Consider the following 24,810-nt stretch of genomic DNA (forward strand, 5'->3'; position numbering starts at 1 on the left):
ATATTTTTTAAGAAGGAACTGCAGATGCTGGAAAATCGAAGGTAGACAAAAGTGCTGGAGAAACTCAGAGGGTGCAGCAGCATCTAAGGAGCTAAGGAAATAGGCAACGTTTCGGGCCGAAACCCTTCTTCAGACTAATAATAGAATAGATGTGTTGCATTACTGGTTGCTTCTATTCCTGATATTTCTTTATGTCCTTCTCTGGCTTGCTTTTTTCAAATAATAATATTTATCTCTTGCTGATCATTTTGTTTCAGAGCCTTTTTCTACAGTGGACTTTTCTAAGCCCATGAATACCTTCAGTGAATGTGCTCTCTCCACACTTACATTAACTTGGTGAATGAGGAAACAACAATACAATTGTTTTTATGTGTTTAACGTCATTGCTCTCTCTCAAGTTTTTTTTGTCGTTTCACCTTTTTCTATTATGGGTGGTTTACAGAATAGGACAGAATAATGAAAGGCTTTGATAGAGTGGATGTGGAGAGGATGTTTCCACTAGTGGGAGAGTCTAGGACTAGAGGTCATAGCCTCAGAATTAAAGGATGTTCTTTTAGGAAGGAGATGAGAAGGGATTTCTTTTGTCAGAAGGTGATGAATCTGTGGAATTCTTTGCCACAGAAGGCTGTGGAGGCAAAATCAGTGGATATATTTAAGGCAGAGGTAGATGGCACGATTCTTGATTAGTACAGGTGTCAGAGGTTACTGGGAGAAGGCAGGAGAATGGGGACAGGAGGGAAAGATAGATCAACCTTGGTTGAATGGCGGAGTAGACAATAGGTCGAATGGTGTAATTCTATTCCTATCACTTCTGATCTTATGACCTTATTGCCATTTAGAACGGAGACGAGGAACCATTTTTTCTCACAGAGAGTGGTGAGTCTGTGGAATTCTCTGCCTCAGTTGAAGACAGGTTCTCTGGATGCTTTCAAGAGAGAGCTAGATAGGGCTCTTTAAATAGCGGAGCCAGGGGATATGGAGAGAAGGCAGGAACAGGGTACTGCTTGGGGATGATCAGCCATGATCACATTGAATGGCGGTGCTGGCTCAAAGGGCCGAATGGCCTACTCCTGCACCTATTGTCTATTGTCTTTTTGTGACAGCCACTTTAGGTTTATGTAGTTCTTCCCATCACCAGTGAATTAATTATATCATTTAATGAAAATCACAGATGAGGCTTCACATGATTTTTAACAACACCACAACATTGTAAGTAATGGATAAATATAAAAGTAATTAAAAAGAAAGAGTGGGCAGAGTATGTGTTGTTTTAACATTGATAATGTCTGCTGTTTCGGCGCCTCTGGCATTTGCCAGAATGGCCAGATGACCTTGTATGGATACAGTTCTTGCATTTTCTTCTCTCCTCAGGAATGGCTAGCTCTCACCAGCTATTTTCTAAAAATATGTAAACAAGATTCTTACATTGGAATGAACCAGTTACTGTACCTAAAAACGTAAGCCCCTGATTAGAAGATGAATCCGTTCTGCCTTTTACCACGGGAGAATAGAGTATTTTCTTTCTTGAACATGGGTTTTTTCTTTTCTTTTTTGTATGGCTTTGTAAATATTTGATTGGTGTTTAAATGTAAATAATTTGGTGTGCATATAGTGGCTGGTGTACATATGGTGTACATATAGCTGCTAAATTTGTATAAGATAATTACAAGCAGTTGAATAAGGGGTGGGAATTAATAAGCTTTGGCTTCTTCCTGCTCCTTTTCGGACACATACGATTTCATTTATTTATAGATATTGTTTATGACACTTTATAAATATTTTTGTTTTGTTTTTTGTATGCTGTTTCACACTTGCTTTTTATTCTGTTCGAAATAAATAATAAAATAATAAAATAAATAAAGATACATTATCGGGATTTACTTTTATTTACTAGTAATTGAAAGATTTCTAACATCTGATTTAGACCTTGCCAATGAAAATTTAAAAAAACCCTATAGGTTCTGCAATTTGAAACAGAAGTAGAAAAGGCGTGAAACATTCAGCGGGTCAGGCAGCATCTGTCAAAGAAGAAGAAACTAAACTGATGAAGCAGTTATTGTTTGCCAGAACTGATAAAGGGTGATGAACTACAAACATTAAGTGTTTCTCTTTCCGCAGGCTCTAATACTGTGAAATGAATCATTTCATGCTTTATTGTGTTTTGGTATAAAGAAAAATCCTGACTGATTATGTTCGGAAAGTTCTTGTTCTATTTTAAAAGTTATTGTTAAAATTCTTCACGAGCACAGTACTTGACAAGCCAGTTGAAACATTAATGAAGAAATGCGCGGATTGGCAAGTGAATAGCATCTCGATTCAACAATTTGAAGGATTAAATGAAGGCGAACAAGGTTGTCCATCAATTTAGCAATTAAATGTTTTCCTGTACGTTCAAATTGGCTTGAGATTTGCATCAAGCAGAGGTGAGGGTGAGACGAGGAAGTAAACAAAAACCTAATGAGACTTTAAACTGAGGCCCCATTTTCTTTCTCGAGTGGATATAATAGCCCAGTGTAACACATTGGTTTGCATTCGGTTTTCTGGATTTCTCTCACATCTCAGAGGCTAGCTATTAAGTTGGCTGCTTTAAAATGGCCCTTGTGTAAGTGAGGCACTGGAGGGTTGTGGTGAGGGGTGGGGGAGGTGATGAGCATGTGAGAAAGAATACGTTGCAGGGAAATAGAGAGAGAATACAATTAAAGGGGCAGGCACAAGAACAGACAGAGTTCCTTAAGCTAAATGGCTTTCTTCCATGTCATTCAAGATGTGAATTATTTCAAAGGAGGGGAGGGGAATTTTTCCAAGCTCGCAATCAGTTTTTATTCCACACAGTTCTTTACTGACAACTGATTATTTTGGCACCATTTGTATTTGTTGTAACCTTTGTATATGTGACTTGGCTGCTCTGTTTCCCTTATTACTATACTTCACTGTTCTGAAACGACATGAAGGGTACTTTGCGAAAGTAAGTTTGTTTTTCTTTTAAGCATCCTTTGGCATTAAGACACATTGACAGAAGAGTTTGGAGATGCAATTGAAGTGAAAGAAGCTTGTTTTAAAATACATTTCTTCAGTCCCAGGATGTGGATATTGCGGTCAATACCAGCATTTATTATTCCTGAACTGAGGATGGTCGCTGAGACTAGAACTTTTCATTTGATTCCTAAAATTTAAATGAAAAATTAAATAAACTTAAAAATTAGTTAAAATTATAATGTTCTGAAACAGAAGAAAGCTGGTTAAATAAATGGGCTAAAGACTCCTGGGGTTCTGTGCATAGAAGGAAAGGCCTGTGGAGGGTAGCCACAGAGCCGGCTCCTGCTCGTCCCTCCGAAGACTGGAGAACTGGAGAGGAGGAAGGAGGGAGCTGGTTGCGGGAGGTGCCCGGGCACAAAGGCTGAAGATGGCCAGGTATGAGGGGAGGGATGATGGTTCGCTGGACCATCTAGATGGAGGTGACGGCTGGAGGCCCTTCAGCAGCCTGAGGCTCGCCTGGATTGGGCGCTAGTCCCGACGACTGAGTGCACGGACCAGAATCGACTTAGAAAATGGTGCAAAGATCTGGCGACCCTTGCACTCGGTCTCAATGGACTATTTCTATGCACTTTGTACTAAACAGAGATTGTGCTTGGGTGTGGCAATACTTTACTGAACTGTATGCAAAAAAATAATTTCTCTGTACATGTGATAATAAAGAACCATTGAAATTCATTCACTACTCAATCATGTTCCCACTCAGCTCTGGTTCATGAACAAACTTGGAAATGTTACATTTGGTCTTATCTGCCAAATTGTTGATTTAAGATTGTGAAAAGTTGGAGCCAAAGCACTGATCCCTGTGGTACCCCTCTGATCACAGCCCACCACATCGAGAATGACATATTTATTTGTTTTCCATCTGCTAATCAACTCTCACTCCAAGCTAATATATTACTCCCTATCTTTTGTAGGCTTATATGTTCAGCAACCTCTCATCTGGGACCTATTTGAAAATCTTCCAATTTGATTAAGTAAACATAATTTCACTTTCATAAATCCATACTGATATTTTGCACATTCCTTTTTACTATTTTTAAGTATCCTGATATTATATATTTTATTAACAATTCTAATGTTTTCCCAACTACCAATGTCAGACAAACTGGTCAGTGTTTCTCTATTTTCTTTTCCCCGAGTCTCTTAAATAGTGTGGTCAATAATGAGGTTGCTTTCAAACTACAGAAACCCTTCCAGAATTTACGAGATGGTAACCAGAGCATCCATTATCTACACAGACATCACTTATTTTATGATTCTGGGATGCACATCATTAGGACTTTGAGATTTATCAGCTTTTGGGTTCAGTAACTTCTCCAGCACTATATTTTTTACAAATACTTTCCCTCCTTGATTGCACTGAACTTTCCACGACATAATTTTTTTTGGAAGGTTATTTGGAAGGAATCATTTCATATTCCCCATTTTAAATTTTCCTGCTCATTTGTACAAGACCCATATTTGCCCTTTCTAATTGTTTCCTTATTACATAATTAAATAAACTCCTGCAGTTTGTTTGCTCTTGGCTTCCTCTCATCTTTTTTTTCCTATTCTTTATTGCCCATTTTTTGTTGAATTATAAAATGTTCCTGATCCTGGGGTGTATTACTTTTACTGACAATTTTCTAGGCCTTTTTCTTAGATTGAATCCTATATTTACATTTTCCTCAAATTCAAAATAAAAGCAAATAATGCTGGAAGCACTCAACAGGTCAGGTAGCATCTGCGGAAAACAAAATAGATTCATGTTTCAGCTGGCAGACTCTTCATTAGTTTCTATAATTTTGTGTTTTTATTTGCTTGTCATTCTTTGTTCTGACTTGCTGCATAATAATAGCATGAGGATAGTCCCATCAGTGAGTCGAAGGAGTAAGGAGGTGAGGGAAGATGATTTCAGGTCAAAGATCCTTCGTCAGAACGAGGAAAAAAGAAAACAAGTTAGCTTTAAGTTGCAGGAAGTGTGGGGAGGAATGAAAACGACAAAGGGAATATCTCTTGTTAATACTAGGCAGAGTTGCATGAGTTATTGATCCAACCTTTGTTAATTAATGGTTAATGTTAACTGGTAATTAAGACAATTAGAAAGAAATCAAGCAAAGAAACATGTAAAAGCTGCGAGGTAGCATATGACTACAGAAAAATAAGCAGATCTGGCATTGTTGAAGGTGAGAGAACAGCAGAATTAACGTTACAAATTTAACCTTCAGTAGAACTGGACAGTTCTGACATCTCAAAAAATGAGAATCACTCAGAACTGCTGAATTCTGTCTCTTTTTCCATAGATGTTGCCTGATAGTATCTGCAGTTTTTTGATTTTCATTTTCCTTTAATCCATATTTGGACCACTTTTTAAATATGTTTTTGTGCCAGATCGCTGTCAGCTGGTCCAATATTTTTAACCACTGCCATGATGTCAGGGAAAATCTATAGAATAGAATAGAATAGAATAGAATAAATAGAATGCATTTATTGTCATTCAAACCTAGGTTTGAACGAAATATCATTTCTACAGTTTTTTACATTACAAAACAATCCAAGACCCACACTTAACACAGTTTACATAAACATCCATCACAGTGAGTCTCCAACATCTCCTCGCTGTGATGGAAGGCAAAGTCTTTATCTCTTCCCTTTGTTCCTTCTCCCGTGGTCCAGCAGTCCAACTGCAGTGTCGAGGCGAACTGGGGCTCCGATGTTAAAGCCCCCGGCGGGCGATGGTAAGTCCTGAGGCCGTTTAAGCCACGCCGGGCGATGTTAGGCCCCGGCTCCATGTCCTTTAAACCCGCGGTTCCAGCGGGAGAAGTCGCCGTTGCGGAGCTCGGAAAAGCGGTCTCCCACCAGGGACCTGCGAGCTCCCGATGGACTGTCTTATGAAGAAAGACTGGATAGACTTGGTTTATACTCTCTAGAATTTAGGAGATTGAGAGGGGATCTTATAGAAACTTATAAAATTCTTAAGGGGTTGGACAGGCTAGATACAGGAAGATTGCTCCCGATGTTGAGGAAGTCCAGGACAAGGGGTCACAGCTTAAGGATAAGGGGGAAATCCTTTAAAACCGAGATGAGAAGAACTTTTTTCACACAGAGAGTGGTGAATCTCCGGAACTCTCTGCCACAGAGGGTAGTCGAGGCCAGTTCATTGGCTATATTTAAGAGGGAGTTAGATGTGGCCCTTGTGGCTAAGGGGATCAGAGGGTATGGAGAGAAGGCAGGTACGGGATACTGAGTTGGATGATCAGCCATGATCATATTGAATGGCGGTGCAGGCTCGAAGGGCCGAATGGCCTACTCCTGCACCTAATTTCTATGTTTCTATGTTCCCGTCCACCGGGTCTGTGGCCAGTGCCTCCGAACTCCAAAGTCGGGTCGCAGCCGCACGCCACCACAGCTCTTCCCGCTCCGAAGTTGGCCAGCTCCGCGATCTCAGTTCCGCAGGCTCTGCAACTGGAGCCCCCAGGTTAGTCCCGGCCGGAGGTCGCCGCCGGCTCCACGATGTTAGGCCCAACGACATCCGAGACCCGACAGGGAATAGTCGGGTCCCCGCACAGGGAAGAGATTTAAAACGGTTTCCCCCACAGCCCCCCCACCACCCCCCACATATACACAACTATAAAAAAATAATAAAAACTAACTCAAGACATACATTTAACAAGACAAAAATAACAAAAGACAGACGACTGTAGTCGAGCCGCTGCCGTTAGGAGCCGCTGCCGTTAGGCGCCGCCACTCCCAGTGGGAGCAAGGCAATCATGGGCTCTGGGTACTGGGAGAAATTAGTTAGTTTAGTTTATACTGGGCTCACCCCAGCTCCCCAGACTCAGCCGTCCAGCCTGAAGGTTGCTCCATCCATCATATGGACTGTACGCAGGGATCTGGGAAAGGGAGAGGTGGGGGCTTCTGCCTCATGGTCAACTCTTCGTGGTGCTCAGACATGGCAGTTCTGTGTAACTCCTGCTATCCGCACCTGGAACATCAGGCGGTGAAGTGCCGCCCCTTCTACCTCCCGAGGGAATTCACCTCCATCGCGGTCTACATCCAAACCCCAGGCAGACGTCTGTCTAGCATTGGAGGAGCTGCACGCTGTGGTCAACAAGCACCAGACAGCGTACCCCGAAGCCTTTACCACCATAGCCGAGGACTTCAACAAAGCCAACCTGAAAAAATCACTCCCAAACTACCACCAACATATCGCCTGCAGCAGCAGAGGATTAAACACCCTTGACCACTGCTACACGACCATCAATGATGCCTATCGCTCTATCCCTCGCCCTCACTTCGGGAAATCTGACCATTCAGCGGTGCTGCTTCTTCCTGCATACAGGCAGCAACTGAAGAGCGCACCCCCAGAGATGAGGACTGCACAGAGCTGGTCTGGGGGAGGCAGAGGAACAACTACAGGACTGCTTGGAGTCAGTAGACTGGGTAATGTTCAAGGGCTCGTCAACGGGCCTGAATGAATACGCCACAGTCGTTACAGGCTTCATAAGGAAATGTGCGGAGGACTGTGTTCCTACAAAAACCTTCCGAGTGTTTCCTAATCAGAAGCCTTGGATGAACCAGGAGATTTGCATTTTTCTGAGGACCAGATCCCGGGCATTCAGGTCTGGTGACGCAGAGGTTTATAAGAACTCCAAATACGACCTTGACAAAGGCCAAAGGGGACTTCCACTCAAAGCTGGAGGATGGGGCGGATGTTCGGCAACTGTGGCAACCCCACTCTTGCCAACCTCACTTCTCCAACCTTCATATCAGCCCTCCAGAAAGTTGGATGAAAATAGCATTTAGCTCAACTGTGTTGCTCCCAGTGGAAGCATTTATTCCATTGTGTGTGCTCAATACAGCAGAAATTAGTTAGTGAATCGAATTTGTGGCACTCTCTTTTATTTATTTTTATTTTTTATTTAACCTTTATTTAACCAGGATAAGTCTCATTGAGATTAAAAATCTCTTTTACAAGAGAGTCCTGGCCAAGACAGGCAGCAGCGCAGTTCCACAGTTACAGACAATAATTTTAAAAAAAAAACAACAGAGAACATATAAATAGAGTCACAGTCAGAACATCATCAAACAAAGCATGTACAGACAGAAGAGCCCGCTTCAACATCATTAAGAAGGGATTTAAATCTGTTTATAGAAACCAGCTCCTTAAGTTTCAGATTATTCTGCAGCTGGTTCCATGCGAAGGGAGCAGCATAACTAAATGCCCTTTTCCCCAGTTCAGTACGGACTTTAGGTACAGTTAGTAAGAACAAGTCCTCAGAGCGGAGCTGATAAGTTCCTGTGCTTTTTCGAATTACATACTTCTGCAGGTATGAAGGAAGAACACCGAGGATAGTCTTATAAATAAGGATATGCCAATGATGGAGTCTGCGGGTGGACAGGGCAAACCATCCAACTTGAGCATACAAAGTGCAGTGGTGCGTGAGGGTTTTAAAATTAGTAACAAATCTCAGTGCTCCATGGTAGACCGTGTCCAAAGACTGTAGGCATTTTGAAGATGCATTCATATATAAAACATCACCATAGTCCAACACAGACATAAACGTTGCAGCAACAAGTCTTTTTTTGGCTTCAAAAGAAAAACAAGATTTGTTTCTAAAGTAAAAACCTAATTTTATCTTTAGTATCTCTAGTTTCATCTATGAAAAAAGCCAACTTGAGAAAACTCCAGTCCTTGTGCAATCAATACGTATGGGATAGGACTGGAACTAGAAAGGGGGGAAATAGAAAAGAAAAAAAAAGCAGAATTTTTAAGAAAGAATCCCGTTGCCAATAAGTAACCAGAAAAATGAGATGGCCAATATTCCCACCCATAGAAAATAATGTATCTTGCTATATAATAGATTGAACATAGAACTTCAGTAAACTGGGCTGACATTTGAAGGAACTTTATTTATCCAATAATCTTATCTGTAGTTAAACATTCAATTTGAACAAATATCAATACAATAAGGTGACATGAACAAGAAACTATAATCATTAAATCATTAAATTAGTTTACATGAGTCAGCATTTATGTAATAATTTTGATGTTTAAACACACAAAATGTGCATTCATTTTTAAGCACATTTTTTCCAGTAGGGTAGATGCAGTTCTTGTGCTCCCAGGTACCTGCAGGTTACTTTTCAACCAGTCAGTCTAAGTGTTGCATAAAAGTAGCCGGGTCCATCGGTTCCCAACAGCAGTTGGAATACTTCCACAGCTGGCATAAATTAACTGTCACTAAGTTTTGAAAATTAAAGGAAATATTTTATACTTTACATTCAATTAAGAGTGTTGAGAAATCGCATGTGTCAAATATCCTTCACAAAAATAACAGTAATTATTTAATAATAAAGGAGTGTATTCCCATGGTTTGACAACAAACTTTAAGAAACTTAGGAACAAAAAAGATTTTCATCCGAAAATCCCTGTTTTTAACTAGAAATACCAATCCATCAAAACTAAATAGATTGACACCTCTGCTACAATAATAAAGAATGTGTTCAGGTGCACAATTTAAATGTGTTAACTCGTACCTTACATTATCTGTCTTTTCAGCTCATAAATATAATACTTAAAATGATTTGATCTCTAGACTGAATAAAATATCAAATTCGATATAAAAACTGACAACAAAAACAAGGAATATATATATTTTTTAATTTACCAATTTGAAATTGTGTTCTAGTTAAGCAATTAGCAAATTGTAAGCTTTGGTATAATGGTATAATGATATCATTGGTATAATGAAAACATATTTAGAATACCAGGAGTTATAGGTGCTGTCCTAAAATATTCCATCAAAAATGCTGACCAGAGTATCGTACTCTTCTTCAGAAGAATATCTGAAATACATAAGTTCACAATGAAATGCAAAATAATCTAAAACACACAAAATAAATCTGAAAGTGTTTATTATGAAATATCCTAGATTCTCACAAATTTGGTTCGCTAACTGATTTCTGGTGTATTGAGCACACACAATGGAATAACTGCTACCTGGGATCTCTTGCAGTAGGTGTAGCCAATTGTTGGTAGCAGCCCGAAGGGCTTCGACTTTTAGGATACTTCAGTGCATCTACATCGAAAGGTGCAGAACTCAATTCTTCCTTTGCACCTTGAGTTGTGTGATGAATAGTTCCAAGAATTTTGGACTAAATAGAACAATAACATCTTTATTGAAATAAAATCATTAAAATGACATTTTATTCTAGTTATCTTTGTATCCCCAAACATTAACCATATATTTTTTAAACCTTTGCATATTTCAATTATTTAGCATAATTCTGCTAATAGTAAGATAGCAATGGGCTACAAATACATAGTTCCCAGAAAGTGGTGACCCAAGTGGATAGACTAGTAAAGAATGTGTATGGTATGCTTGCCTTCATTGGTCGGGTCATTGGGTTTAGGAGCAGGTAAGATATGTTAGTTATAGAAATCCTTGGTTAGGCCACACTTTGAATACTGTGTGTAGTTCTGATCACGCCCAAGGATGCATTTAAACTTGATTCACAGGAATGTTGCCTTGACGGGAAGGCTTGAGTTATAAGAAGACATTGGATAGGCTGGGTTGGTTTTATCTGGAGCAAATGCATTGAGAAGTGGCGTCATAGAGATGATAAAATTATGAACATCATAGGTAGGGTAATGACAGTCTTTTTCCCAGGGTAAGGGAGTCTAAACTGGAGGACATATGTTTAAGGCAAGAGACGAAAGATTTAAAGCAGATCCAAGGGACAAGTTCAGCAGGCAGATGGCCACGTGTCTACGGAGCTGCCAAAGGAATGAGGAAGGTACAATCACAATGTTTAGAAGGCATATGGGCAGGTACATGGATAGGAAAGGTTTAGCGGATTAAGGACCATATGCAGGTAAATGGGTTTAACACAGACAGACATCTTGGTTGGCATGGACAGATTAGGCCAAAGGGCCTGTTTCTGTGCACTACAACTCTATGTTATTGTTATATTGTTACATAGAAACATAGAAAATAGGTGCAGGAGGAGGCCATTCAGCCCTTCGAGCCAACACCGCCATTCATTGTGATCATGGCTGATCGTCCCCAATCAATAACCCATGCCTGCCTTCTCCCCATATCCTTTGACTCCACTAGCCCCTAGAGCTCTATCTAACTCTCGCTTAAATCCATCCAGTTATTTGGCCTCCACTGCCCTCTGTGGCAGGGAATTTCACAAATTCACAACTCTCTGGGAGAAAAAGTTTTTTTCTCACCTCAGTCTTAAATGGCCTCCCCTTTATTCTACGACTGTGGTCCCTGGTTCTGGACTCGCCCAACATTGGGAACGTTTTTCCTGCATCTAGCTTGTCGAGTCCTTTTATAATTTTATATGTTTCTATAAGATATCCCCTCATTCTTCTAAACTCCAGTGAATACAAGCCTAGTCTTTTCAATCTTTCCTCATATGACTGTCCCACCATCCCAGGGATCAATCTCGTGATTGTTATATTGTTAACTTATTGTAAGTTCAGTAATGAGAAGTTGACATGTCGTAGACATCTTGTTAATTTTTTTTAAAAGTATTTCAAAAACATTCTTTACCACTGATATTGTACAGTTGAGTCTAATATATAAAGAATGCATCCATATGATGATTATTTACATGCTATTATAGTGAACATTAAAAAAAACTGAACTGGCTCACACTTAGTTTACAGCGCAGAAAAAGGCCCTTCAGCCCACCGAGTCCACACCGATCAGCCATCCCAGCACATTAACGTGAGGTTATCCACTTTGGTAACAAGACCAGGAAGGTAGATTATTATTTAAATGGTGTCAGGTTATGAAAAGGGGAAGAAGTGCCATGAGACCTGGGTGTCCTTGTACATCAGTCACTGAAAGTAAGCATGCAGGTACATCAGGCAGTGATGAAACCTAATGCCTAATGTTGGCCTTCATAACAAGAGGAGTTGAGTATAGGAGCAAAGAGGACCTTCTGCAGTCGTACAGGGCCCTGGTGAGACCACACCTGGAGTATTGTGTGCAGTTTTGGTCTCTTAGTTTGAGGAAGGACATTCTTGCTATTGAGAGAGTGCAGCATAGGTTCGCGAGGTTAATTCCCGGGATGGCAGGACTTTCATATGAAGAAAGAATGGAGCGAATGGGCTTGCATTCACTGGCATTTAGAAGGATGAGTGGAGATCTTATAGAAACATATAAAATTATTAAGGGATTGGACATGCTAGACGCAGGAAACATGTTCCCAATGTTGGGGGAGTCCAGAACCAGGGGCCACAGTTTAAGAATAAGGGGTAGGCCATTTAGAACTGAGATGAGGAAAAACTTTTTCACCCAGAGAGTTGTGAATTTGTGGAATTCTCTGCCTCAGAAGGCAGTGGAGGCCAATTCACTGAATGCATTCACAAGGGAGTTAAGATATAGCTCTTAGGGCTTGCAGAATCAAGGGATACGGGGAGAAGGCAGGAACGGGGTACAGATTGTGGATGATCAGCCATGATCACATTGAACGGCGGTGCTGGCTCCAAGAGCCGAATGGCCAACTCCTTCACCTATTGTCTATGTGTCTATGTATTAACACTATCCTACACACACAAGGGACAATTTACACTTATACCAAGCCAATTAACCTACAAACATGTACGTCTTTGGAGTGTGGGAGGAAACCGAAGATCTCGGAGAAAACCCATGCAGTCACAGGGAGAACGTACAAACTTTGTACAGACGGCACCCGTAATCGGATCGAACCCGAGTCTCTGGCGCCACAAGCGCTGTAAGGCAGCGACTCTACCGCTGCGCCACCGTGCCGCTCAAAATATTAAAATAGCAAGGGTACGAATTAAACATTTTTACAATATAACATGAATGCACTGGTAAGTATTGTGCTTTTTAGAGTGATCATACTGTTAGTAAGTTAGTAAGCTACAGGAAAGCAGGCTAATCAATTCACTAATTCCCTGGGAGAAATTACAATACAGACTATCTCTATGAAAAAGAGTGAGTAGGAGGGGAGGTGGGGTTCGGGGAGGAGAGCTGAGGTAGCAAATATCATCGGATTTTGATCAGAATCAGAAATACTGGATGATCTACTGAAAACATGATCACAAACCAGACACTATTTATGTGCTAGTTTATCACTTTGATGATGTATAAATATTTTTAATCCACATATTTAAAATAAAAACATCAATTCAATGATAAACTTGCGCAAGCACTGGTACAAATTCAACAAAACATTAGCAGCAGACTTTTATTTTCATTCCTAAAATGGTTAGGTGCCACACTGTGGCAAATCAGTACATCAAGAATTAAAACAGAGACTGTCATTGGTACTGGCAAATAAGAATAGCAATTTTAGGATTCAAACTACAACCTGGGCTCTGAGGAAATTAATTGTTTGTTATACAACGGGATTGTTAAATGTGTTTAATTTCTTTGATATTATAACTTACTGTTCCGTGAACTGTTGAGTTAACTGGTAAAGAATAGGTCTGTTCCATTGTTGGCAGGTTCCCATGCCTAAAAGCGTCAATGACAAATATGTTTTGAAAAACATAATCCTTATATACATTAGAAGTATTAAATTTTTAGAATGCATTTGAAACAAATCTGCACATGTAAGAAACCTGAAACAAAAACATAAAATGCTGAAATATTTAGCACGTTAAGCAGCACCTGTGGGAAAAAATCCATTCACATTTCAGATCACTGATCCTCCATCAGAAATTGAAAAGTGACTAAACAAGTGTGTTGTAAGTTGAAGAGTCTATGATGCTGCCCTATATTTTTGATGCCAGTAGTTAAAGTGTAAAATGATACAAAAGAACATGTTGGGACTGTCAGATGAAATGTAATGTAGACACAAAATGCTGGAGTAACTCAGCGGGTGAGGCAGCATTTCTGCAGAGAAGGAATGGGCGATGTTTCAGGTCGAGACCCTTCTTCAGACGACTTAGATTAAATATAATGTTGCAGATGCATGGCATCACATCAGAGCCAGCCATCTCAGCCATCCCTGCAAGAAACTGTTTTTCTCTGGGGTGGAAAATCCAAATGCAGATTGGATGACCGTTTTGCAGAACAATCTACAATGGTGACCCTGAAATTATGGTCTCAGATTAACTCTCCATCCCACTCTGAGGTCTGTGTTTTGTCCCTCTGTTAAGGTTGCAACAACACCTCATGTAAGCTTGAGCAACATTACCTCATAGTCTGTTTGACCACACCTCAGGCATCAATGTGGAAGTTCAGAAGTTCAGAGGCATCCATCCTTTGTGTTCTATTCCACTCCCCTTTGCTGCATCTTAACATATGCTTGTTTTCTCATTTTTCTAGAATTGGTGGAAGATCCTTGAACTGAAATATTTACTCTGGTTTCTTTCTCCATTGCCTGAAATACTCAGTGTTTCTGGTGCTTGTTTGTGAATGTAGTAAGACAGCAATATAAGATTATTTCTTAAATTATATTGCACATTGCCTTCCCAAATGATCACGTAATTCTTGTGAGCTGCTGTTCATTTTCTTTTCTTTATACAAAATGTACTTACAATGAGAGACCCAAAGTGCTGGAGTAACTCAGTGGGTCAGGCAGCATCTTTGGAGAACATAGATATGTGATGTTTCGTGTTGGGACTCTTCTACATTATATTTACATTGAGATGTTCTGAAATTTGTATTGATCATCAGACTCATTGCTACGAATTCATGGACTAAAGGTGTAACATTATATTAATTTAAGTAGATTAGAATTTAAACCTTCTGCCAAATGAATGCAGTTCCTAAATCGAGTATGCAAACCCGAACCTAGTTATAGAACAAGTAATACACACTGAGAGCAAACATGAGCACAAAACTATCAGACTGATATAATAATTGGAGGATAGAAATCTGTAGTCCTTTGCCTGTCAAGCTATTTATTATTTCAATCCAACTTAAGTGTTAAATCTCAGTTTTGATATGAAACTGATTTGCAGATTGTATCTATGCTTGTTTCTGGGCAAATAGGGACAGGCAATACATTGACAGTGAGAACCACATCCCAAGAGTGAGTGACCTTGATTTTCTGGCTGTAAACTGGGAGTTGTGTTTGAATAAGCTGAGCTTTACTCATTTAATGGCGTGGCAGTTCAGTATGAACTGAGCAGGGACTGAAATCCAGACTTCAACTCTGGTTAGCTGCCAGTAGACTTCTTTAGATTTTCAAGTACTTAGGCTGGGATATCTATCTGCTGAGCCTATGCCAGCTCTAGTGAGTCCAGTAAAATCAATGGGAAAAATAACTGGAGAGAATGTGAAGTAAAATGTCAATATGCTTCACTTGAAGTAAAGATATATAATTGCCTTTAATTGCATTTCAGTTTTTCAAAAATTAGCAAATGTAATATATTTAATATTATTTTACCATATTGCCTGGGTATTTCTGGTTGTTTGTAGATGTCAGTCATTCGTGTGTATTCAATTAAAGCATCAGCCGTGAATCCTGGGAGGTGGGTAGGGCCTCACTCGCAGTCAAAATCATTATGAGGACTATGCTGGGCCACTCTGGTGAGTTATAGGTTGATATCCTAGTTTAACACTGACGGGAACCACACTCAAAACTGGTTCAGTGCTCAGAAAAAGGTTCACACTATTAATTTTTTCTTTCATGAACCAAGATTAACAGGCAGCCCCTGCTGATTGGATTCTCTGCAAACTTCCTTTGCAGATCGTTACAATCACAATAAAACCTCTTTTAGGTCATCTACAATTTAATCCTGTTTTTGATGCCCCTCAAAGGGCCTTGAGGTGCCCCTGAGCTGATGGTTATTGAGGAAATGTTGTTGCCAAATCGTACCAATTGTGTTCTATTAATGAGGAAGTCAAGATTCCAGTTGTGTAGAGATCCAGTTCCCTGAGCTTGGTAACAAATGTGCTGGGGATGATGGCGTTGAAAGCCGAGGTGCAGTCTATGAGCAACAGAGTGACATTTGTGTTTTATTGTCCAAATGGTCCAGTGCAAAGTGGAGAGCTAGCGAGATTGCATCCCCCGTTGATCTATTGTGGCAGTAAGCAAATTGTAGTGGGTACAGGTTCTTGCTGTAGGTGTTGATATGTGCCTTAACCAACCAGTCTAGGCACTTGATCACCACGTACATTAGTGCCACTGGTCCGATTACATTGAGGCATGTCACCTTACTCTTCTTGGGCAGTGGTATTATTGATGCCCTTTGATTTGAATGAATCTAATTTAAACATCATGTTATTTACAGACTACAGAAAATTAGACAACTAATGAAAAAGTTACTATTTTGTAAATCTTACCAATTGCCTTTACTGCTTATAGTTTGGTACTGGAACTTTTTGAATGGACGTTCAGGCATTGTACTCTGTTGATTGTATTCTGAAATTTTTTGGTACATACTAAAAGGCGAATCTGTGTCAATAATACAAAGGTCAGAACACTTATACATTCACTGAACACATGGTAAAAGGCTTTACTAATAGAAAATTGATGAAATATTGATCTTTTTTGTCTTCAACATTTAAACAATGTGTACTTGGTAAGGTAGAGTCAGCATGTAAAAACATTCAATTAGGACTCAAGATGAAACCAAAAATGTTAAAGCTCACTGCATATCCACTTCTAGTAATCCTTGATTTACAAACAGTTAGTTTATTATTCTTTGTTGTAACACGATTGACTCTTTATGGTACATTTCTTTAATTTACAAATTTATTTTTCACTGTCATGTGTTGTGAACCATTTTCTGCCCATATGACTGTACTGTGCCTTAAATACCTTTCATCCAGCCTTTTTAATTTATGAAATTACATTTAAACAGTGTATTACGAATATATGTAAGAAGGAACTGCAGATGCTGGTTTAAACCAAAGATAGACACAAAAAGCTGGGGTAACTCAGCGGGACGGGCAGCATCTTTGGAGAGAAGGAATGGGTGAGGTTTCGGGTCGAGGTCTCGACTGCTGCCTATGTCACTGAGTTACTCCAGCTTTTTGTGTCTATTTTACAATGATATCCTATTATAAATCAAGGATAAAGATAAAAGTCATTCCATTTTTTGATAGTAAAATAATAACACCATGGATTGAAATTGAGATTGTTTTAAATACATTATGTGCATTACATTTTACCAAATAAGCAAAAGTAGATAAATATACATTTTAGTATGGCAGTGTAGGATAACAGTTTCAAGCTGCTTAGAACTATTGAGGTGCAAATATGAATGCTGAAATGCTGCTCACTCTTTGTGGGCACGGCAAATTTAGCATGGTGATCCTGCTGAGGGTGGTCTGAATCCAGTCGGGTAGGCTTGAAGACTCAGGTCCTCTTATCGCCAAGAAATTTTGGGAAATCTAACATTTTAGACTTGCTTTCAATTATCTCATTTAGGCTCAGTAACTTAACCTCTCAATTCCTAAAGAAAGTGAGTCAAAGAGCTATACAGCATGGAAACAGGCCTCTTGGCTCACCTTGTCCATACTGACCAAGTTGGCATTGTGAGCTAGAATCAATTGTCTGTTTTTGGCCCATATCCCTCTCGACCCTTTCTGTTCATAAATCTGTTTAAAGGCCTTTGAAAGTCATAATTGTACCCACTTCCTCTGGCAGCACAAACCAGATATGGATGAAAACGTTGCCTCTTAAATCTCTGCCATCTCACTTTAAATCTATGCTCTATAATTTTGGAATCTTCCACCCTGGGAAAAAGACTGAGTATTCACTTTATCCATGCCTCTTGTGATCTTGTACACCTCAATAACGTCACCACAGCCTCCTACGCTCCAAAGAGAAAGTTCCGACCTATCCAAACTCTCCGAATAACTCAAGTCGTGGCCACATTCTGGTGAACCTCTTCTGCACTCTTTCCAAATTAATGACATCCTTCCTATAGCTGGGCCACCAGAAGTGCGGTCAATGACTTGTAAAGCTGCATCGTGTTGTATCAGCTTTTGTATTCAATACCCTTCCCAATGAAGGTTGGTGTGATATGGCCATTAAATCAGCTTTCTCCCTTCAATAATAGGAAAAGGTTATTTTGTGAGTAAACAGTGATTGTCAAACTTCATAACAAAGTGGTTGAAAATCTTACTGTTTTGTGAATTTTGGACATCATACTGCTGGTCATGTTATTTGGGTAAGTTTGATGGCATTAAAATCATGCTAGTGAATAGGGAATCTCACAAAAAAATTAAAATACAATGGTATTGATTGGTATCAAGATACTCAGAAGAGTGTGCAATATTGCTTCATTCAAAAATAGTACTATTTCAAGATCAACATCGTATCTCTCTGGGTATTGCCATATTATTCTCATCCTATTACCTTTTTGATAATTAATGCTGGTTTTCTCTGAAATGACTACATTGCTTGCTTGCACCAGTTTCTCATCATCAAAGTCACCCCATAAATCATCTCCGAGGTCAAAAGTCACATTTATGCCTTCTGCTGACCAGTAACCACTTTCGTTTGCATCAGTGGAGTCACAATTAAAAGCCCTCAACATATTTTGCTGTGGCAGAATCGCAGCTGAACTGGGTTTTGATGATGTCAAAGAATATTTGCCTAACAAAAAAAAGCTAAATTAAATAATTATTTTGACAATAGTATATTCACACCAAATGTCAATTAGCAACAATGACAAATAGAAATTTATTTTGGACCTCTTTTAGAACCTGATCTGCATACTTGTTCCCAAAGGCCCACTTAGCAAGAAAGAATCTGCATGAAATCTAATGTTCTACCTAAACGGCAAGATGAGCTTCAAACATCTGCTGCTATGTAGCAGAATTGTGGAAAAGTAAAATTTATTAATTACAGAATTTTTCAAATGTTAATTGGCTTTCTGGAGGTTAAATAGCTTTAATACATTAAACCTTTTATACATTTTTAATACATTTAAATCATACCATTAAATTATTTCCATGGAGAGTTTAACCTCAGTAAGTTTTTTTTTCCACAATACGTTTGGGGTGGCACAGGCACAGCTGCCTTACAGCGCCAGAGACCTGGGTTCGATCCTGACTATGGGTGCTGTCTGTATGGAGTTTGCACGTTCTCCCTGTGACTGCATGGGTTTTCCCCTAGTGCTCCAGTTTCCTCCCACATTCCAAAGACGTACAGGTTTGTAGATTCATTGGCTTCGATAAACTGGTAAATTGTCCCTCGTGTATAGGATAGTGCCAGTATATGGCGATCGCTGGTCGCCTCAAACTCGGTGGGCCGAAGGATCTGTTTCCCGCTGTATCGCTAAACTAAACATATTCTTTGATTGCTTCACTGCAGAGATTTGTTTGGTTTGATTCATCTGCTGCAGGAACATGAGCCTGGGGTCTGTGAATGACTGGACAGCAGCAAGCCCCACGAGAGGGCATAAGGGAGGTCAGAAACCCGGAAAGTGACCGTGAAGGTCAGACAACCTGGAAGTAGAACTGAGCGAGACAATCCAGCCCATTGTGGTGGAAGCCAGAAATTGGGAAATCTGCAATTTCCATTATACAGATAGGGTCTTCATAAGAGACTACAGATGACTTTCACATTACAAGGGGGAGGGGGGTCACATTCCTTGAAAACAAACCTTAGTATAATTTTCCATGACGCAAAGATGCATCATCTAAACATGCATCAAGAAATGCGGGTTAAAAAAATATATTTTGTGATAATTCTTTTTCAAATATATCCTGTGGGAATGAATTTTATTTCATATCTCAAAATTTTAGGTAGCGATTTGTGAATTCTGTAAGGGAGAATTTCTGTAACCCATAGTTGGCTATATATCTCTTTATTGTCGTCTATTGCCCACAATTAATTTCTTAATGTAAATTCAATATGAACCTGGCAAGATTAAAGTGGCCTCTTTCCGCACCATATTGACTGAATGTCTGAATAACTGTCTAAGTAATATGAAAGATTTCCTTTTAAGGAAATGCAAACATGGGCTAGAAATTTATAGTTTTAAAAATGAGAGGTAAAGTTATGCTGCATATGGGATTCTAGCCAGTGTATATAGGTGGCAAGAATATGTGATTTTTTTAATGCACACATCTTTTGGTTAGCACTCTGTGCTTTGGAGGTGCCATTAATGTCTGCTAGGCGTGAGTAATTTCAGAAATCCTGAACTGCTATTAAAATTAACAACTGCTGACTAATATTTTGTTTGCGTTATTTAAAAAGGGAGGAGATAACATAGTCCAATATTATTGGAAGTAAGAAGGCAGCTTGGGTGGACTAGAGGGAATTATTATCAGAGCGAATGTATGAGAGAGCAAATGTATGAGACATCTTGATTCACTGGGAGCAAATTTATGAGACATCTTGATTCATTGACGCCAACATCAAAATTATGTTGTAAGCATTGGAGATCTAAAGTCACGCTAAGGAGGCCCCAAGGGCAGAATTAAAGTTTCTTGTAGGTTAACGTACTCCTATTCTGCTTTAAATTAACATGATTCTAATCAATTTATAACAAACAAACCAATGCTTTTGTTAAAATAATGGAAAAGGAATCTTAATACAATATTATTAATTCTAAGCAAAAGCTTAAAAATGCATGTGCATAATATTCCAGGCCTGGGTAATTGCTCTCTGCCATTTTAAAACAAGGATGAGCCTGACATACAAAGTTATGCAGTTTATTGTCAATAACATAATTCTGTTCATTGTAAGGAAGATAATTAAAGTTAAAACATGATATATATTAGGAAGATACAGGAAATGGCAGGATCCTAAGCGACATTTATGTACAGAGGGATCTTGCAGTGCCAGTCCCTGTAAGTGGCAACATAAGTGGACAGAGTGGCAGAGAAGGCATACAACATGCTTGCCTTCATCAGTTTGGGCAATCAATTTTCAAGAGTATTGTCTGCAGTTCTGGTTGCTACACCATAGGAAGGATGTGGAGGCTTTGGAGTTGGTTCATCAGGGTGCCATCTGATTGAGGCATATTAGTTACTAGACTAAGTGGGACCCGTTGGGTCCCAGCATCACACGGGAGGGCTGGTCCCCCAACGCAATATTCCACCTCTCCGCCAATTACAATATTGGTGGCCAGTGGGAGGGGGGGCTTTCTGGAGTCCTGGTATGAGTGTTGTGGGCTGAAGGGGCTGGTTTCCAGAGGGCTAGTATGGACATTGTGGGCCGAATAGATTCTTGGGCTGGCGGCTCAGACACTCAATCCCGTTGTGCTGGCAGCTCACTCACTCACGGCTGGTGGGCTGGCAGTTGACTCACGGCTATTCCTTGAAATCCCATTTCAAGCAGAGTGCAAGGCCACAAAATTCAAGTGCAGTTTCTTACCACTTCAAACAGGGTGCAAGGCCACATAATTCAAGTGCAGTTTCATACCATTTCAAGCAGGGTGCAAGGCCACTAAAGACAGCGAGTCGTGACCTCTCCCTTCTCAATCTTGCAGAGACTGAGCCATGCCCACACTTCTGGGTTTTATAGGCTCTCCCCCCCTCCCACCAGAATGGGCTTCATGGCGTGATTGACAGGAGAGAGAATCTCAACATTTTTTAAACACTAATAACTCTTTTATTTTTAATCGATGAGAAAAATCCTCGGCACCTGATGAGCGGAGGGGGACTCTGAGTAAAATTACAGCTGTACATGGTAGCGTTTTTTCTAAAATCAATATAAAGCGCAAACAGGAAGTGGTCAAGATTAGACTTTTAATAATATAGAAGGCAAGGCAACTTTAATTAGGCAAGGCAACTTTAATTAGGCAAGGCAATTTTAATTAGGCAAGGCAATTTTAATTAGGCAAGGCAACTTTAATTAGGCAAGGCAACTTTAATTAGGCAAGGCAACTTTAATTAGGCAACACAGCTTTAGCATTTCCAAACCAAAGGCAACACAGCTTTAGCATTTCCAACCCAAAGGCAACACAGCTTTAGCATTTCCAAACCAAAGGCAACACAGCTTTACCATTTCCAAACCAAAGGCAACACAGCTTTAGCATTTCCAAACTATATTTTCAAACCACATTAAGGGCACTGACAGGTCAGTAAAACCACTGACAGTTTAGTAGGCATGTGTTCAGTGTTATTCACAGCACAGACTGAGAGACGTGACCCTCTCGCTCCCCCATCTTGCAGAGACTGACTGAGGCTCTCAACACTTTCGTGTTTTATAGTCCCTCCGGAAGGGGCGTGGCCTTCAGGAGAGGGAATCTCAACATTTTTTAAACACTAATAACTTTTATTTTTCATCAATGGGAAAAATCCTCTTGGCCTGCGCAGCGGAGGGAGACTCTGAGTAAGATGGCCAAAAATCACAGCCGTAAGTGGCAGTGTTTTTTCTAAAATCAATATACGGAACAACAGGAAGTGGTCAAGATCAGACTTTTAGTAATATAGATAAGGAGAGGTTGAATAAACTTGCAATTTTTCCTCTGGAGCATCAGAGATTGAGGGACGACTTGATTGAACTATATAAAATTATGTGAAACAGAGTGGGTAAACTCTCTCACAGACAGTTGTCTCAGAGGGCAGTGGAGGCAGGTTCTCTGGATACTTTCAAGATAGAGCTAGATAGGGCTCTTAAAGAAAGCGGAGTTATGGGGATATGGGGAGAAGGCAAGAACGGGGTACTGATTGGGGATGATCAGTCATGATCACATTGAATGGTGGTGCTGGCTCGAAGGGCCATGGCTTACTCCTGCACCTATTGTCTATAAATAGTCTTTTTGCTGGAGTAGGTGTCAAATACTAGAGGGTTTAGGATAAGAGGGGAAAAGTTTAAATGAAAAAAATACTTGCAAGGCAAGATTTTTAATATAGAGAGTGGTAAGCACCTGGGATATGATGCTGGGGAGGTGGTAGAAGCAAACATGATAGCAATGTTTAAGTGGCATTTGGACAAAAACATGAATAGGCAGGGATTAGACATGTGCAGACGGGAGTGATTTTGAATTGTTGGCAGTGCAAACATGATGGGCAGAAGGGCCTGATACTGTGCTGTACTTTTCTATGCTTCAATGTAAAGTTGAGAAACGAGAACGTAACTCTCTCTCTCTCTCTTTAGAATACAAAATGGCATACATGGTATTACAATTAGCATGTTAAAGAAAATTCTTCCTCATCACCAATATACCTTCATCATCATCTGTATGCTGTTGTTGACAATTACTTATACAGATGTCTAATTGATCCCAGTTGTGTTCTTGAGCGGTCGGAGCAGGTTTTGTTTCATAGTACCTTGAAAATAATGGCACGTGTAAATATAACGTGATACACTTTAACCTAAATGTCAAATGTAAAAAACTTATTTTTATTTACTTTATGGATCTTATTACCTTGGTAATGTTGTCAGTGGAGGTTTGGGCAAGTAAGCAAACTGTTGAAGATTTACTGACCCCAAGTCATTTCGCATCTCGACCTGATATAAGACAATGCAATTTTTAAATTATTTGAATCATTGTAGTTTGTTGAAATTTCACTGTGTATAAAGTTACCTTTAGTCGTTTGACTGATGGGGCTGAGGAAGTATCACTTCTATTTTTAAGGTCACTGAGATAGGAAGAAAGTTTTGTTGTTGTTTGTGGTGTAATACCACTCTGTACAACCGGTACACCAAATTTACCTGCAACCAAAGCAAAAACCATAGGAACTACTATCGCAATGTTTAAGAAACAATTAGGACAGGTTTCGAGGGATATGGGTCAAATACAGGCAGGTATTTACAAGAGTGATTTGGTAAAAAAAAGGCTCATCTTTTGGGGTTTCTTTCTTGAAACAGATTGGTCTAATAAGAAAGGCACAACCCATTCCCGAGCAAGATTCCTGTCCCCAAGATATCACATGACACTTGTTACATACTTAAAGGGCCCCAAAAGTACCCACAAGAAAGAAACTTAAAAGTGAACACAGTGGGAAGACATCAGGGCCATGGCAAGCATATTTCAACACCCACCCACAAAATGAGAACAGAGATGAAATAACCCTTTGCATTTCAGGCCTATATTTCAGGTAAAACTGAACCAAAATAATTTGCAAAGTATATATGTACAATAAAACACTGCTATTGTCGATATTTCAGCACTTACAACATTCATGACCACATTTGTCTTTATTCTTGCAGTAATGATTACAGAGTCTTCTTGGAGGTCCAGTGTTGTTGCTTTCTTTGGTGCATCCTGTATTTATAATTAAGATGCAATGATGATTAGGAACCTCAATGTGAAATTTATCTTCAAATGTCTACATCTCAGTGTTTTTTAAATGCCACCTAGAGATATTGATGACTTTTATACCATTATTGATTTAAAGACTGTGTATTTAATTATCTTAATATATTTTTCTGTATGAACGATTGCTTAGTGATTGCTTTGCACCCACCAAGTCTGATCTAATCAATGTTCAGTTAATAGCAACACAACAAAAATACAAAATGTCCACAATATTGCTTCCTTTTCAGAAGCCCGACTGACAAATAGCCCCCAAGCCCTAGCCTAACTGATCGATGGCTCAACTCTATTTTCTGCCCAAACCCCATTATCAACAATTTCACTATCGTCCAGAAATCTATCTCAGCCTCTAAGTGTACTTGGTGACTGCGTATTTGCAACTTTTAGGGGTAGAAAATTCCAAAGAATCACAACCCTTCGTTTTTCTTTTTCACACAAAGGGTGGTGGGTGTATGGAACAAGCTGCCAGAGTAGGTAGTTGAGTCTGGGACTATTCCAACGTTTAAGAAACAGTTAGACAGGCACATGGATAGGACAGGTTTGGAGTGATATGGAGCAAGCGCAGGCAGGTGGGACCAGTGTAGCTGGGACATGTTGGATGGTGTGGGCAAGTTGGGCCGAAGGATCTG

At 39.8% G+C, this 24,810-nt stretch overlaps 1 protein-coding gene across 1 annotated transcript in view; it reads right to left on the minus strand.

Moving 5' to 3' along the window:
* Positions 1 to 8,914: 8,914 nt before the first annotated feature.
* Positions 8,915 to 24,810, minus strand: part of hfm1 (helicase for meiosis 1) — a 90,764-nt gene continuing 74,868 nt past the window's right edge. The window contains exons 29-37 of the mRNA XM_033027827.1: positions 24,041 to 24,130; positions 23,450 to 23,577; positions 23,291 to 23,373; positions 23,089 to 23,192; positions 18,322 to 18,561; positions 16,299 to 16,410; positions 13,451 to 13,517; positions 10,019 to 10,173; positions 8,915 to 9,864 (exon numbers count right to left, since the gene is read on the minus strand). Coding sequence (XP_032883718.1) covers positions 9,807 to 9,864; positions 10,019 to 10,173; positions 13,451 to 13,517; positions 16,299 to 16,410; positions 18,322 to 18,561; positions 23,089 to 23,192; positions 23,291 to 23,373; positions 23,450 to 23,577; positions 24,041 to 24,130 — 1,037 coding nt within the window. The 3' untranslated portion in view covers positions 8,915 to 9,806. The remainder of the gene's footprint in view (positions 9,865 to 10,018; positions 10,174 to 13,450; positions 13,518 to 16,298; positions 16,411 to 18,321; positions 18,562 to 23,088; positions 23,193 to 23,290; positions 23,374 to 23,449; positions 23,578 to 24,040; positions 24,131 to 24,810) is intronic.

Source organism: Amblyraja radiata, chromosome 10 (assembly GCF_010909765.2).
Source record: "Amblyraja radiata isolate CabotCenter1 chromosome 10, sAmbRad1.1.pri, whole genome shotgun sequence".
NCBI lineage: Eukaryota > Metazoa > Chordata > Chondrichthyes > Rajiformes > Rajidae > Amblyraja > Amblyraja radiata.